This window comes from Propithecus coquereli, unplaced genomic scaffold, assembly GCF_000956105.1.
Source record: "Propithecus coquereli isolate 6110/MARCELLA unplaced genomic scaffold, Pcoq_1.0 Scaffold214, whole genome shotgun sequence".
Classification (NCBI taxonomy): domain Eukaryota; kingdom Metazoa; phylum Chordata; class Mammalia; order Primates; family Indriidae; genus Propithecus; species Propithecus coquereli.
In genome coordinates this window covers 3,788,117-3,802,891 of record NW_012146523.1, presented here as the reverse complement: position 1 = coordinate 3,802,891, position 14,775 = coordinate 3,788,117, and the positions used below count along the sequence as shown (strand labels likewise).

At 36.8% G+C, this 14,775-nt stretch overlaps 1 protein-coding gene across 3 annotated transcripts in view; it reads left to right on the top strand.

Annotated features, from left to right (window-relative positions):
* NEK10 (NIMA-related kinase 10) overlaps nt 1–14,775 on the top strand; it is a 225,985-nt gene that overhangs the window by 177,913 nt on the left and 33,297 nt on the right. For all 3 annotated transcript variants that reach the window (XM_012644543.1, XM_012644545.1, XM_012644544.1), the window contains 2 exons: nt 3,160–3,197; nt 3,297–3,437. In XM_012644543.1, the coding sequence (XP_012499997.1) occupies nt 3,160–3,197; nt 3,297–3,437 (179 nt within the window). The remainder of the gene's footprint in view (nt 1–3,159; nt 3,198–3,296; nt 3,438–14,775) is intronic.

Sequence of the window (14,775 nt, the reverse complement as noted above, 5' to 3'; positions counted from 1 at the left end):
AACTCAACCCTACATGATCTTGCTTATTCACACAGGACATGTTTGTGAATGTCACTGCCTGAAAGAGACTTTCAGTTGTAAAATGCTGCTTAGCTCATATGCTGTGGTTGCAGTAGCCTTAGAAGGCATTATCTTAATATCGTAAGCCAAGCCTCTCAATTTCATAAGGTTAATTTTTTTGTTAACGTCAAATAGTATTGGCTACTTTTCACAACTGAATAAAATTATGTGATACATGTGAAAATACTTCCTTCATTCAGAGATATAGTTAAAGGAATTCTTATGGGAGATAAAATTCTAGAGCTTCATCTCCTTCCTGGCCAGGTTGAATAATTATCCAAATAATTCACCCTGCACTTGAATAATTCAGCAAAAAGTCTATTTTAAAAATTACAAAGCTAATACCTGCATTCTTCACCTTACCTGTTAGTGGTTTGGGGTGGAAGTTGTAGGCTAACGGTCATTTTCAGCACTACATTTTCTCTTTTGACATATAAATTCCAAACGAGGTCACACCAGATCTGAAGAGAGCTGGAAGTGATGACCTTTTAGAATCCTTTTAACCTTCCATTTTTCTGAAATTCTTCCATCAGCCTGAAGTGCTGTTGGTCAATGCCCATTTCAAAACTTCCAGAGAACACAAACTGCAATGTGTTAAGCCTCTTCAACAGAAAATATTGCTGCAACATTTTCTTTGTGTTAAACTACTTTTGTGTATTTTCCAGCTTGAGCTATCATGGGAACACCATTCTCTGTAGCCATAATGCTCTATTGGACATAAACATTCAACGTGGTTCAATCTAGAAGCAGGCTTCCCCCAGGCTCTGCATAATTTCAATAATTTTTCCATTTGTGGACCCAACAATTGCATAGTTTAAAGCTCTCCCTTCTGGTCACAATGAGTCTGGTCTATTATGGAATTTCAGATGACTATATTTTCTTGTGGTTAATTTTTCCAGAAAAATTAAATTTCTCGTGCTATACCTATGCAATGTTGTAAATTCTGAGACTGTGGAAACTATTTCTTTTCACCATCCCATCTCCATTGTCTAGTGCAGTGGCTACACATTGTGGGCACTTAATAAATATTTCTTGAATGAATGAATGAATGAATGTGTGATGGTTCTTTTTAAAGATTACCTAAAATTTATTAAAGAGGAATTTATAATTATATAGGAGTAGCAAAGTTGGCCGCAGCTCAGCATCATCAGGGTGGGCTATTTCACATATCCACTAGCACACATTGTGCATAACATTTTTTAATATGTAGAAATGTTTGAAATGTTGGATTCTTCAGGACAATTAAAATAGTCATCTAGGTAACTCAACATGTGAATGATTATCAGCTTTTTAGGAACATGCATAACCTTATGAATACAAGTTTTCCACAAATTACCTTTTTATTCACCTTTTAAGATAGTGGGGTCCAGGAGGTTTTGCAGGTTTAGCAGCTAAGTGGTGTGATTGTAATGTTGTGTGTGTGAAAACAATGACCAACACCTTCTAAGGAAGGGCCTGGAACACATTGTTAAATATGGAGGCCATGGGCACATGTGACACTTGAACGGTTGAATTTTCAAGGACTGAATTTTTAATTTCATTTAATATTAATTTGAATGTAGAACAATGTAAAATATCTCATTAGTTTTTATATGTTGAAATGGTAACATTTTGGATATTTTTGATTAAATAAAATAGTAAGAAGAATTTCACTTTTTTCTTTTTATTTTAATGTAGCTACTAGAAAATTTAAAATTATGTTTGTAGCTTGCATTATATTTCTATTAGTCAGTGCTGTACTCATTTAGAAGGCTAAGGGACAGAGAGTTATTCAGAAAGCATTTGCTGGGGTATGGTGTGTGTGCAAGGATAAGAGGAGCCAGAACAGATATCTGCTCTGCGGCTCAGCCCTGGGGCTGTCCTGCCCACACGCGGGCACTGCTGTGATCATGCCTGGCTTTGAACTTTCTGAGGGCAAGACTGTCCCTTTTTTTTTCTTTAAGCATTCTGCATTTCCCAGGGATATGGAGAATGCATATTCTGGCCAAGGCTGGCAAGTTCCACTTATTTTTCAAGGCTCTGGAAACTTGTGCTGAGAATGGGACAGAAAAAATTATGGGATCAAGGGAGGGCTGGTTTTGTAAGGGTCAAGGGGGGATGGAAAGAGATAGGGTTAGAGAGGGAACTAACTCATAGGTGGATGCAAGGATGATGGTATTATGCTAGTACTTTAGTTGTGTGGTGGGTAAATGAGTGCCAATTTTGTTATACTTAATAACTTAGGTATATGTTGCTGCATATATGTATTGAAAATTCTGTGATTAAAATGAAAGGTTTGGGGTAAGAGAATTATCAGCCATGTTTATTTGTATTTGAATCCCTATTTTCACTCCTACTTAGCAAATGCCTATCATGTGCCTTATACATAGTACATGTTTGATATGTTTTTTGTTGGATTGCATTAAATTGAAGTATGATTCTTATAAATTGTCATGGCACAGATGTTTCTTATTTTGTTCCAGAAAGCTATTAAGAAATTGGTCCAAGACATAGTGAAAAATACAAGGCTGAAGGTTATTTATGGATATCCCTGGTGGGATATAAGGCCACCTCCATAGAAGACACTGAGACCAATTTGCAAAATTATCAAGCAAACTACAATTTTGAAGCAAAGGAGACAGGGATGATAATAAAACTGGAAAATTTAGGAAAAATGTATTTCTTTTAAATGCAAAAATAATCTCACAGGAAGAGTTATAGGGTTTTTGTTGATGTTTTTTAAGACAGCAGGAACAAGTCATGGGAAATACCATATACAAAATTTTAAACGTTATTTCTTTTTAATAAAAAAGTCAGTATTTGGATTTTATGTACAACAAGATAATCACTCAGGATACTAAGATGTAGGTTCTTAATTGTACTTAGAGCTTATAAACAACGTGGTAGGACAGGGTTCTTCCATTTGCCGGTAGAATGTCAGTTCTACTCTGTTTGAATATATTTATTTTCCTCATTAGTAAACTCTGGAGAGCATCTTCAGGGAAAATGACCTTTATTTGTGTTTACAATGTAGATCATAGCAGAGTGTAGGCTCTCTGTAAATGTTCGTCAAATCCAAGTTGAGCAAGTCATTCTAATGGCCTCTAATTCTGTTTTCAGGGACTTTACTGGTGGAATAGGATCAAGACCAAGACCAGGTAACTTAGTGTTGGCAGCAATAAAATCAGACACACCTCCCTGAAATTCAGTGTAATTTATATTACAGTTTCTTATCTTTCCCCCTTTTATTTCTTCAGCTTTGCTGCCTCTTGACCTGCTTCTGAAAGCGCCACCCCTCATGCTCAGGGCTCACGTTAAGGAAATAGAGGCCGAGTTAGTGACAGGGTGGCAGTCCCACAGCCTTCCTGCTGTGATTCTTCAAAATCTCAAAGATCATGGTAGTACTTATTAGATCACATTGTTGTTAAGTACACGATGGGTGAACACAGAATTATAGCGGTGCCTGAGATGTCTGAATGATGCTTGGGAGGTAATTTTAAGATAAATAGCAAGAGAATTCTGTTTTGTTTGTCCATCATTATTAGTTTGGCAATTTGATAGTATCAAAATGCTTTCTGTGTTCACTTATAGATTGAAATATTATGGCTGTTTTTCTAAAATTTGCATTTCTGCCTTGGTGGGAATGTTAACTAGTTGGGTGTTGATGCTTAAAGTATATACCTACTAACAAAACATAGGAACTGTGTTTTACCTGGGTATTTCTGTAAACTCTACACCTACATGATACATATAGAGGGAAGAGAGTGAATCATATTTTTTTGTATTTCCTCTACTCTGACACAGATGATTATTTCTTAGTTATTTCTACTTGTACTTCACTAAAATATTATATCACATTTTATATCATAATTGAAAAATTATGGATCCTTAAACATGAAAGTTTATAACAATGGTTTGGGGAAGAAAAGAATATGTTTATTAATCTGTTTCTAATTTCTGTTAAAGAGGACCAACGTCCAATGGTAACATTAAAATTATTAGCTAAACCTGGACAATTCAGAAAAAAGTTTAATAATTGTGCTTTTAACATATGTGTTTGTATATGACTCTTGAGCATAAAGTTCCACTTTACTATTTTGGTTAATTTGGAGTTACTGTTCAATGCTATTTTTACTTTAGCTTCCTTAATTCACACTCTTTTGTAGAGTTAACATGTATAGTGAACATAGGCAATGTAAATTGATTTAGCCCGTGTGTCCACATTTATTAAATGTGCTTTGGAAGAGTCATTGAAAGTTTGGGGCCATTACAATATCAGTACAGATGCAAAAAAAAAGATGTTATTAGATTATTAGGATATCCAAAACTATCATGTTGATCATGCTTTGTTCCTGTTATTTTGGCAAACGTAAGCTCATAACATAATCATGAAATTAAAATGATTGTTGTTGATTTATTTTTATAACAGCAGGAGTGGAACCCACACATATATATAAGCAATTCACAGTTCTGTTGTAATTCATAATAGGAATTCCTTTTCCTAGTGGGTGTGTTGAGTTAGTCCAATGTAAGACTTGATTTTATGTCAGTGATATTAATCAGATCTCTGGATTTTTAAAAAAACCAAATATGGCACAGTTTCTGTATATGATAATACTAATATATTCCTTATTCCTATAGTTTGTTATACCATCTAATTTTTAAAAATTTGCTGATTCATGTATTTTTAAAATTTGAATCAGAATATACTAAACATTTTTAAGTGTTATCAGTGAATGCTAAATTTTACCCATAAAAGGAATGGGTAGTGTACTAATACTGTAGAACACATTAATGCACAAGAGAAAATTTGGGTAACCACTTTTTTTTTTTTTATTTCAGGGTATCATGAGGGTACAAACATTATGGTTACACTTTATGCCTTTGCCTCACCCAAGTGAGGGTTAGAGGCATGCCCTTCCCCTCTACAATACTCCCCATGTCCTTTAGTTGCGAGTTTACCCCCCCATCCCCCTAATCCCTGGAGAGTATTACTGCCATGTGAGCACCCTAGTGTTCATCAGTTAGTACCAATTTGATCGCGAATACAAGTGGAGCCCGTTCTTCTGCTCTTGTGGTGCCTCACTTTGGATAATGGGCTTAAGTTTAATCCAGGAAAGTATAAGAGGTGCTAGATCACTGTCATTTCTTATGATTGAGTAATATTCCATTGTATACATATACTAAATTTTATTAATCCACTCATGAATTGATGGGCACTTGGGTTGTTTCCACATCTTTGCAATTGTGAATTGTGCTGCTATAAACATTCGAGTGCAGGTGTCTTTTTTATAGAGCCGCTTTTGCTCTTTTGGGTAGATGCCCAGTAATGGGATTGCTGGGTCAAATGGTAGTTCTACTTGTATCTCTTTAAGGTATCTCCATATTGCTTTCCACAGAGGTTGCACTAGTTTGCAGTCCCACCAGCAGTGTATGAGTGTTCCTACCTCTCCGCATCCACACCAACATTTATTGTTTTGGGACTTTTTGATAAAGGCCAGTCTCACTGGAGATAGGTGATATCTCATTGTGGTTTTGATTTCCATTTCCCTGATGATTATTCCAAATTCTTTTCCTCAGAGGTTGCACTAGTTTGCAGTCCCACCAGCAGTGTAGGAGTGTCCCTGTCTCTCCACATCCTCACCAGCATTTGTTGTTTTGGGATTTTTTTATAGAGGCCAATCTCACTGGGGTTATGGGTTACCACTTGTGAGTTATTCTACTTTCGAGTCAAAAACTTAGATCTTTATTTTTTCCATCATAATACAAAATTGTTTTTCTATATACTATAAAGCCATACTTTTTAAAGTGTTGCAGGTAAATTTGGCTGTCAGTCACTTTATCGAAATACAAACGACTGGTACCAGACTCATTCACTTAGGTCACCTCTTCTGCAAATCATGCTCCATTCTAGTCCTTACCTTCATATCTCTAGCTTTCCTAACATTTGATTTAGCTTTGTTGGATGGAAAGAAAAATGTTGGAAATTATGTATAACCAACATCTATAGCCCTGTATTACCCAATGTTCTGGAAAAAATTAGCAGGAAGGGAAGAATTTTGTCAAAATCTGAATCTGTCTCCAGGAATATATCTAGTACGTGAACATTATTTTCCATGTGCTATGGCATAACACAGGGTTAGAACCATTATTTTAGAGTGCCAGATGGCTGTATTATATAATATGATCTTGCCTATGTGATACTACTAAAATATGGACTTCTAAAAGGACATGAACAGAAACTTTTCAAAAGAAGACAGAATAGTGGTCAAAAAACATATGAAAAAATGCTCAACATCTCTAATCATCAGGGAAATGCAAATTAAAACCACAATGAGATATCACTTATCTCCAGTGAGACTGGCCTTTATCAAAAAGTCCCAAAACAATAAATGTTGGCGTGGATGCGGAGAGATAGGAACACTCATGCACTGCTGGTGGGATTGCAAACTAGCGCAACCTCTGTGGAAAGCAATATGGAGATATCTTAAAGAGATACAAGTAGAAGTACCATTCGATCCAGCAATCCCATTACTGGGCATCTACCCAAAAGAGCAAATGATACTGTATAAGAAAGACACCTGCACCCGAATGTTTATAGCAGCGCAATTCACAATTGCAAAGATGTGGAAACAACCCAAGTGTCCATCAATACATGAGTGGATTAACAAAATGTGGTATATGTATACCATGGAGTACTATTCAGCTTTAAGAAACAATGGTGATATAGCACCTCTTGTATACTCCTGGATAGAGCTGGAACGCATTCCACTGAGTGAGGAATCCCAAGAATGGAAAGACAAGTACCACATGTACTCACCATCAAACTGATATTAACTGATCAACACATAAATGCACATATAAGAATAACATGTATTGGATGTTGGGCAGGGGGAGGGGGATGGGGGAGGAGGGAGGAGAGGACGGGATTTGCATACACAAAGAGTGCAATGCGCACCACCCGAAGGATGGACATATTTGAAACTCGGACTTGGGGGGGAGGCAAGGGCAACATACATAACTTAAACATCTGTACCCCCATAATATGCTGAAATAAAAAAAAAATATGGACTTCTAGATTCATAGTGTGATGATACAACAGTATTTAACGGCACCTCCAAACTCCTGTAGAACAAGTAACCATGAAACTATTACAAGTTGATACTGCTAAAAGCCCCCTTGTTCTATTTTTTAATACTAACGATTAATAGATTTTATCAATAATTTATTTTATGAGTATTATTTGGATTAAATAATAGGTTGCATTTTCATGCCAATAGAAATGAAAATTTAAGAATTTCTAGATTGGGTAAAAATGTTAACAGTAATTAATATGGAATCAATGAATAAATAAACATTTTTAAGATGTTAATTATTTTAACTCCATTTTTCCAACTTTAGTCACGTATATTATCAATGCACAAATTTGGCTATATCCGAGAACCGTATGTACTATTATTTTCCTAATATTTTTCTTTAAATTGACTCACTCTCTCAATTTCAATATTTTTACAAGTGAAGTTTATGTTATTTCTGTAAATGGGAAACTAGTATAGTATCACTTGCCATGAATAGATGGTAGTTGTAAAAATAAATACAAATCTAAGAAACACAAAATTAAATTTTAAGTACATATTGTTGTCTGCACATCCTAAGGTCTATTGTCTTTCTTATGAAAGAACATTAGCTAATATTTGAGAAATGGTGAAGACATACTTGTGCCTTACTGAAACTTAATCCTTGATATGATCATCAGAAAGAAAAGAAGATTGAAAAAGGAACACCTTTCCCACCAGGCTATTTCATACCTGATCTACTTACTTCATTAAATTAAGCTATATAGGTTCCTCATGCCTTAGGAAACTCAGTTCTTTAAAAACAATAGATTGATTTTGCTGTCTATAGAGTCAAATCAATTAATCAAACAACTGGATATTAACAAGTATTTTGAATGGGGGAAAAAGTCTAGGGTCTGTCTTATATATTAAAAAAAGAAGTAATACTTTCTACTTGAGGCAGGGGAAAGGGTGTATATTTGTGAAAATTGAATCATACCAAAACATAACATAGGAAATGTATTCTTTGTCAAGTACATACTGTAATGTTATGGATGCTATTTGTGTGTGTTAAATGTAAATATTTGGGTGTGTGGGTCAAACTTAAATTTTGAAGTGCAAATGTAATGTCAATTAAGAGTATGGTCTAATTTGACTGGATGAACACTGGCATTTTTCCCTCCCTTGCTGAGTTTTTCATTTAGACAGCACCTGACACCAAGGCACTGAACTGATGTATGGAGATTCTTATGCTCTTCATTTTGAATAGAATTTGTCACTTCAGGATTTCTGGGCTCTTAATTATGTTTTCTTATTAGATGACTATGAATCTATTTTTACACTTGCCTTTCATTCATAAAGGTTAGATCTAAATCAAGCAGTCAGTGTTTCATCAAAATATTCTAGAGAGCACAGCTAATATTCTAGTCATCCTTATATGAGAGCAACTTTTAGTAGCTTACTTTGAAGTTAATTATTGACATAAGTACTTAAAACTAATTTTCACAATTGCCAAAGTGGTTTTGAGTACATACCTTCTTTTTTTATTGAATAGCAACTTTTTTAGCATATAAAATTTGCTCACCAGATTTTGGTCAAAACTTTTATAATACTAGTCTATACCATGTAATTTGGCATATAATTATATGCATTTCTATATTGTTTGTTGGGATTTGGGGTATATTACTTATACTTCCCAACCATATTGTAAGCATCTTCAGTAAAGCTTTTGTATATATACAGGCATACCTCAGAGATATTGTGGGTTTGGTTCCAGACTACAACAATAAAGAGAATATCACTATTAAGTGAGTCACATTAATTTTTTGGTTTCCCAATGCATATAAAAATTATGTTTGCACTATACTATCCTCTATTAAGTGTACAATAACATTATGTCTAAAAAACAATGTACATACTTTAATTAAAAATACTTTGTTGCTAAAAAGTGCTAGTGATTACCTGAGCCTTCAGTGAGTCCCTGATTATTTTGCTGGTGGAGGGCCTTGCCTCAATGTTTATAACTGCTGACTGATCAGAGTGATGGTTGCTGAAGACTGGGAGAGCTATGGCAACTTCATAAAATAAGACGACAATGAAGTTTGCTGCAGTCATTGACTCTTCCTTTCACAAAAGATTTCTCTGTAACATGCGATGCTGTTTCATAGCATTTTAACCGTAGTAGACCTTCCTCCAAAATTAAGTCAGTCCTCCCAAATCTGCCACTGCTTTCTCAACTAAGTTTATGGAATATTCTAAATCCTTTGTTGTCATGTCAACAATGTTCACAACATCTTCACCAGAAATAGGTTCCATCTGAAGAAACCAGTTTCTTTGCTCATCTGTAAGAAGCAACTCCTCATCCATTCACGTTTTATCATGAGATTGCAGCAATTCAGTCACGTCTTCAGGCTCCACTTCTAATTCTAGTCCTCTTGTTATTTCTACCATATCTACAGTTACTTTTTTCACTGAAGTGTTGAACCCTACAAAGATATCCACAAGAGTTGGATTCAGTTTCTTCCAAATTCCTATTAATGTTGATATTTTGACCTCTTCCCATGAATTATGAATGTTCTTAATGGCATCTAGAATGGTGAATCCTTTCCAGAAACTTTCAATTGACTTTGCCCAGATGCGTCAGAGGAATCACTGTCTATTGTAGCTATTCTCTTACAAAATGTGTTTCTTAAATAATAATACTTGAAAGTCAAAATGACTCTGTGATCCATGGGCTGAAGAATGTCTATTGTGCTAGCAGGCATCATAACAACATTAATCTCCTTGTCCATCTTCATCAGAGGTCTTGGGTGACCAAGTGTATTGTCAATGAACAGTGATATATTGAAAGGAATCCTTTTTCTCTGAGCAGTAGGTCTCAACAGTGAACTTAAAATATTCAGTAACCAGAGGTGCTGTCATCCAGGCCCTGTTGTTTCATTTCTAAAGCACAGGTAGAGTAGATTTAGCATAATTCTTAAGGGCCCTAGGATTTTTGAAATGGTAGATGAGCACTGGTTTCAACTTAAGTTCACTAGCTACATTAGCCCCTAACAAGAGACTCAGCCTGTCCTTTGAAGCTTTGAAGCCAGGCATTGATTTCTTCTCCTCCCTTGCTATGAAAGCCCTAGATGGCATCTTTTTCCTAAAGAAGACCATTTTTTCTACATTGAAATATGTTGTTTAGTGTAGACACCTTCATCAATTATCTTAGCCACACCTCTGGATAAGAAAATATTATCCTGTCGCAGCTTCTACATCAGCATTTGCTGCTTCACCTTGAACTTTTATGTTATGAAGATGACGTCTTTCCTTAAACCTCATGAATCAATCTCTGCTAGCTTCTGATTTTTCTTTTGCAGCTTCCTCACCTCTCTCAGCCTTCATGGAGACCTGTGACTCCTTTCACTTTGAGAGGCCCATTGTGTGGTTATTAATTGACCTGATTTCAATATTGTTTTGTCTCAGGAAATAAGGAGGCCTGGGGAGAGGGAGAGAGAGAAGGAAACGGCTGGTTGGTAGAGCAGTCAGCACACACACAACATTTATCCATTAAGTTTGCCATCTCATATGAGCATGGTTTGTGTATTAGTAACATCAAAGATCGCTCATCGTAGTCACCATAACAGATATAATAACAATGAAAAAGTTTGAAATATCACAAAAGTTACCAAAGCGTGACACAGAGATAAGAAGTGAACACAGGCTGTTGCAAAAATGGTGCTGATAGCCTTGCTGGACGCAGGGTTGCCACAAACCTTCAATTTGTAAAAAATGCGACATCTTTGAAGTGCAATAAATTAAGGCACAATAAAATGAAGTATACCTGTATATATTTTGAGTACGTCCTCTGAAATCAGGCCCTTGAAAACTACTTACTAAGTAACTGATGCAGACCCACCACTCCATAAAGCCTTGTATTCTTTGCTACTGTATTGACAGCAATTGCATAAGTAATTTGAAACAGTGAGGGAATCAATGATTTTTTTATGCTAGACTTTTTCATATTATATTTTTATTTAAAGTTATTTTATTATATCAAACATATATATGTGTATGTATTTTTTAGACTTCAGATTGGGGTAGGAGTGGGGGACAACACATTTCCTTTACCAATGATGATTTGTTTCCTAATTCTTCAAGCACATAGGGAGTATGTACCAGATCCCAGGAGAATGCTGCCTGGAAGTGTAGATTTTTTTCACAGTCTTTGTAGGAAATGTGTTTTCAAAGAGATACTCAGTCTCACAAAAGTTACTGATGGTCCCAATTTAAGACCATATGCAAACTGCATATCAGCTGTTCAATGGAAGCTCATACTCCTGTCCTCAGGGTTTCTGCCTGGAGGACAGGCTGAAGGAAGGAAGAGTTGGAAGGTACACCACTCTCTGGTAGGAATCAGGCAAGGTCAATGTGACTTGGGTGATGATTATAGCATAGTATACAAAATAATTGAGTTAATGGAGAAAGGTATGGCTCTCAAATTTCAATTTTCCATTATTAATGATTTTTCATATATTTTTTAAAAATAGTTTGAATATTTACAAATAACCTTTGAAATGGTTTGTCACACAGACCAATTTGGGTGTTGAGGATGGTGACAGATGAGCCCATAGTAATGAGAAACCTAGACATTAAGGACCTTAGGTTCCTGTGGACTCTTTTGCACATAAACCATACCATTTTATACATATAGACATTTAACCAAATTATTCCTTTATAGAAAAGCGAGCACCAACAACTTAGAATCTATCCATGTGTTGGCTCCTATTTGGGGAATAGTTTAATTTTTTAGAACATCAGACAGAGTACACTTAACCCACAGGGAGTATTAATCATTAATTCAGTTATTAAGCTTCTATTAAATCCATTTGTTGAAGAAAAATGTTGAAACAACTAAGGTTGTGGCCAAACCATTCTCTAACAGCTGCTGCAGCAGTCCACTCTCCTGAAAGCCGGGGGCCTTTCTTCCCTCTGGGTCACCTACCTGCCCTCCACTACAGCTAGGAACATGTTATTCTTAATTGACATCACTCAGTATGGATTCAAAAGATTGTCTGGGATGTTTTAGATAACATGTCAACTACAATTTTTTATTGTGATAACTACATATTATTTCTTGTCATAATTGGAGTGCAAGAGGACAATTCTTAAAGTTATTTTTAGCAAGCGTTTGAGTATTTTTATTTAAACCATTAATGATAGAATCATGTAGAAGACAAAAGAGCTGATTCCAAGAACATTTGGAGAGCAGGGATTTATATTGTTAGCCAAGAAAGCAAAGCTGAACTAAGATTGCTAAATCAAGAATAAGACTGGTGAAATTTCTATGGGGCAATAAAACTAAATCATTTTTGTGATCAAGCTCTTGACCAGGTGTAAAATCATGACAATATATCAATTTCTATAGGTTAACTTCTAACACTATGGGGCTATAAACTGCATACTTCTTTATTGGTGTAGATTGTTGGTTAAATATACTATGACATTACCCAAGAATATTAGATTAAGATTAAGTAGGGTTATTAGAAAATGCTCTAGCATGCTATCAGAGAATTAAGCAATCACCGTTTTGCCTGTTTTCCAAATTTGGGTCAAATTTTTCTTGTCCAGGCAATTGAATGGGGGTCGGGTGGGGAGAGGAAGGCCATCTTTTCTTTCTGTTTGGTTTAGTTGAATTGGTTAGCCTTTGCATCCATGGTGGTGAACAGTGTGGTTTTCACAACACAACATTTTTTTCTTGAGAATTCTGGGCTTCATCAATGGAATTGACTTTTAGAGAAGAAAACTTCCCTTTACTAGGAATAAAGGGAGCTAGTGTGACTTGATCAGCGATTCTAGCACAGTATAAGAAATAACTAGATCATTGGAGAAGAGTCAGGCTCCATGAACTAGACCAAGTGCATATGCTATTTTTAGCTTACATAGTCAGGAATAAAAATATAACTTTTTGTATTTTCCCAGACCTGAACTTAATATCTATATTAACTGATTTCAGAAAACATAATCAATTGACCTACAGGTAAATTTCAATGTGTTGGTGATTTCTTTACCATATCAAACTTAAAAGTCTGATATCAGACAAACTGAGGATTGCTCTTCTGTCTCTTCTGCTTCCCTGGGTGGAATTTGTTCCAAGGGCTTGGTCAGCATTATGGTAGTGGGGCTTTGTGACTGCCTGTGCTGTCATTGATCTGATTATTGGGTGTGATCATTCTTCCACATTGATGTCCAGAGAAGTGGCACAACCCTACCTGACCTCCAGTTCCTAGTCCATGTTTCTACCCATGACTGCGTCCCCTTGACATGAAAGCAAGTCCTCTGTAGGGCAAGCTCTCTTGCTCTGTCAGCTCACTTTCTCAGGGATATCAGGAGAGTTGGCCTGCTCTTCCTCACCTCTCTGGGCACAGAGACTTGGGAACTCAGCAGAAGCTCTCTGCTCTGACACCTCATGGAGCTGTGTCTACTGTCCCCTAACCCCCATGCCATAGTGGCACGGGGAACATCAACATGACCAAGTCCTCTCAGAGTTCCCTGTGGGATTGGGGCAGGCAGCCTCACCACTTTTGAATCCCCAAACTTAAAGAGAGCTCTATGATCCAACTCTCCCCTCCTTGCTGCCCACCTCAGACTCTGGAATTGGATCTTTCCTGAGGCTTTCTTTCTTTCTTGTCTCCTCATCCTCATCCTCATCCTCAGAGAAGCTTTATCTCACCCAGGAGAGGCAGGAAGAAGAATTTGTTCCAAAAAAGTTCTTTCGAATCTTTCTGCCTTCTGCTTAGACTTTTGCTTTTTAAAGCCCAGGAACTTACTCGCTGTGTTCCCTGGTTCCTCTCAGCCACTGCATCTCGAGGCAATGCTCTCCTCACACCCTACTGCTTGACTGAGGGAGGCTTCTGGGGTCAAAAGTAAGTGCGGGAAATAATACAGCAGTAAATTCTCCACAGAGCATCTTTCCATGTGTATTATGTAGCCTTTTCTAGGAATTTCAATTTCAAAAATCCTGTGGTTATATTTTATATTCTAAAAAAATAACTAAAGAGATAGTAGTTTTGAAATTGGAAGAACCCTAACCCTCAAACACACCAAAAACATTAAGCCTGGATGGATATAAGGCATATCCCATAAATGAGATTCAGTCAGAAGTCAAGAGTGAAGAACTTCAAAGCAGTCTTGCTTCTGTGGCCTTTAAACAGCTTGTTTCAGAAGTTTCAAATGAAAGGGAGTTTGTTGTCTGATCACCCAGAAGGTGAAAGGAGCTGATGCTTTGACTCAGCTTCCTGCCATCCTGTGGGAAATTCCAGCAGGGGTGGGGGACAGCGGGGGAACTGGGTCCAGGCTGCCAAGTCCCTTTCTAACAATTTCTGCCTGACTGATTGCGGAACGGTCTGTTGGTCTGTGTGGGAAGTATCCCACCCCATGTCCCAGCCTCCCAGTCTTCATCTTCTCTGTCATTTCCTTCTCTCTTTTGACGGGACGTCATCCTCTTAATCACTCAGCCCCAAGCTTCTGCAATCCTCGGCCCCAGCTCCCCACACACAGATAGTTACCCCACGCTGTGACTCATTCCCCCCACAGTGTATGTCACCTCAGCTCCCTTTGTTTCATTCCCGTTTTCACTATGCTCCCATTTCAGATGAAGAAACCAAGGCCCAAAGAAGTTGTGACTTGACTAGAACCA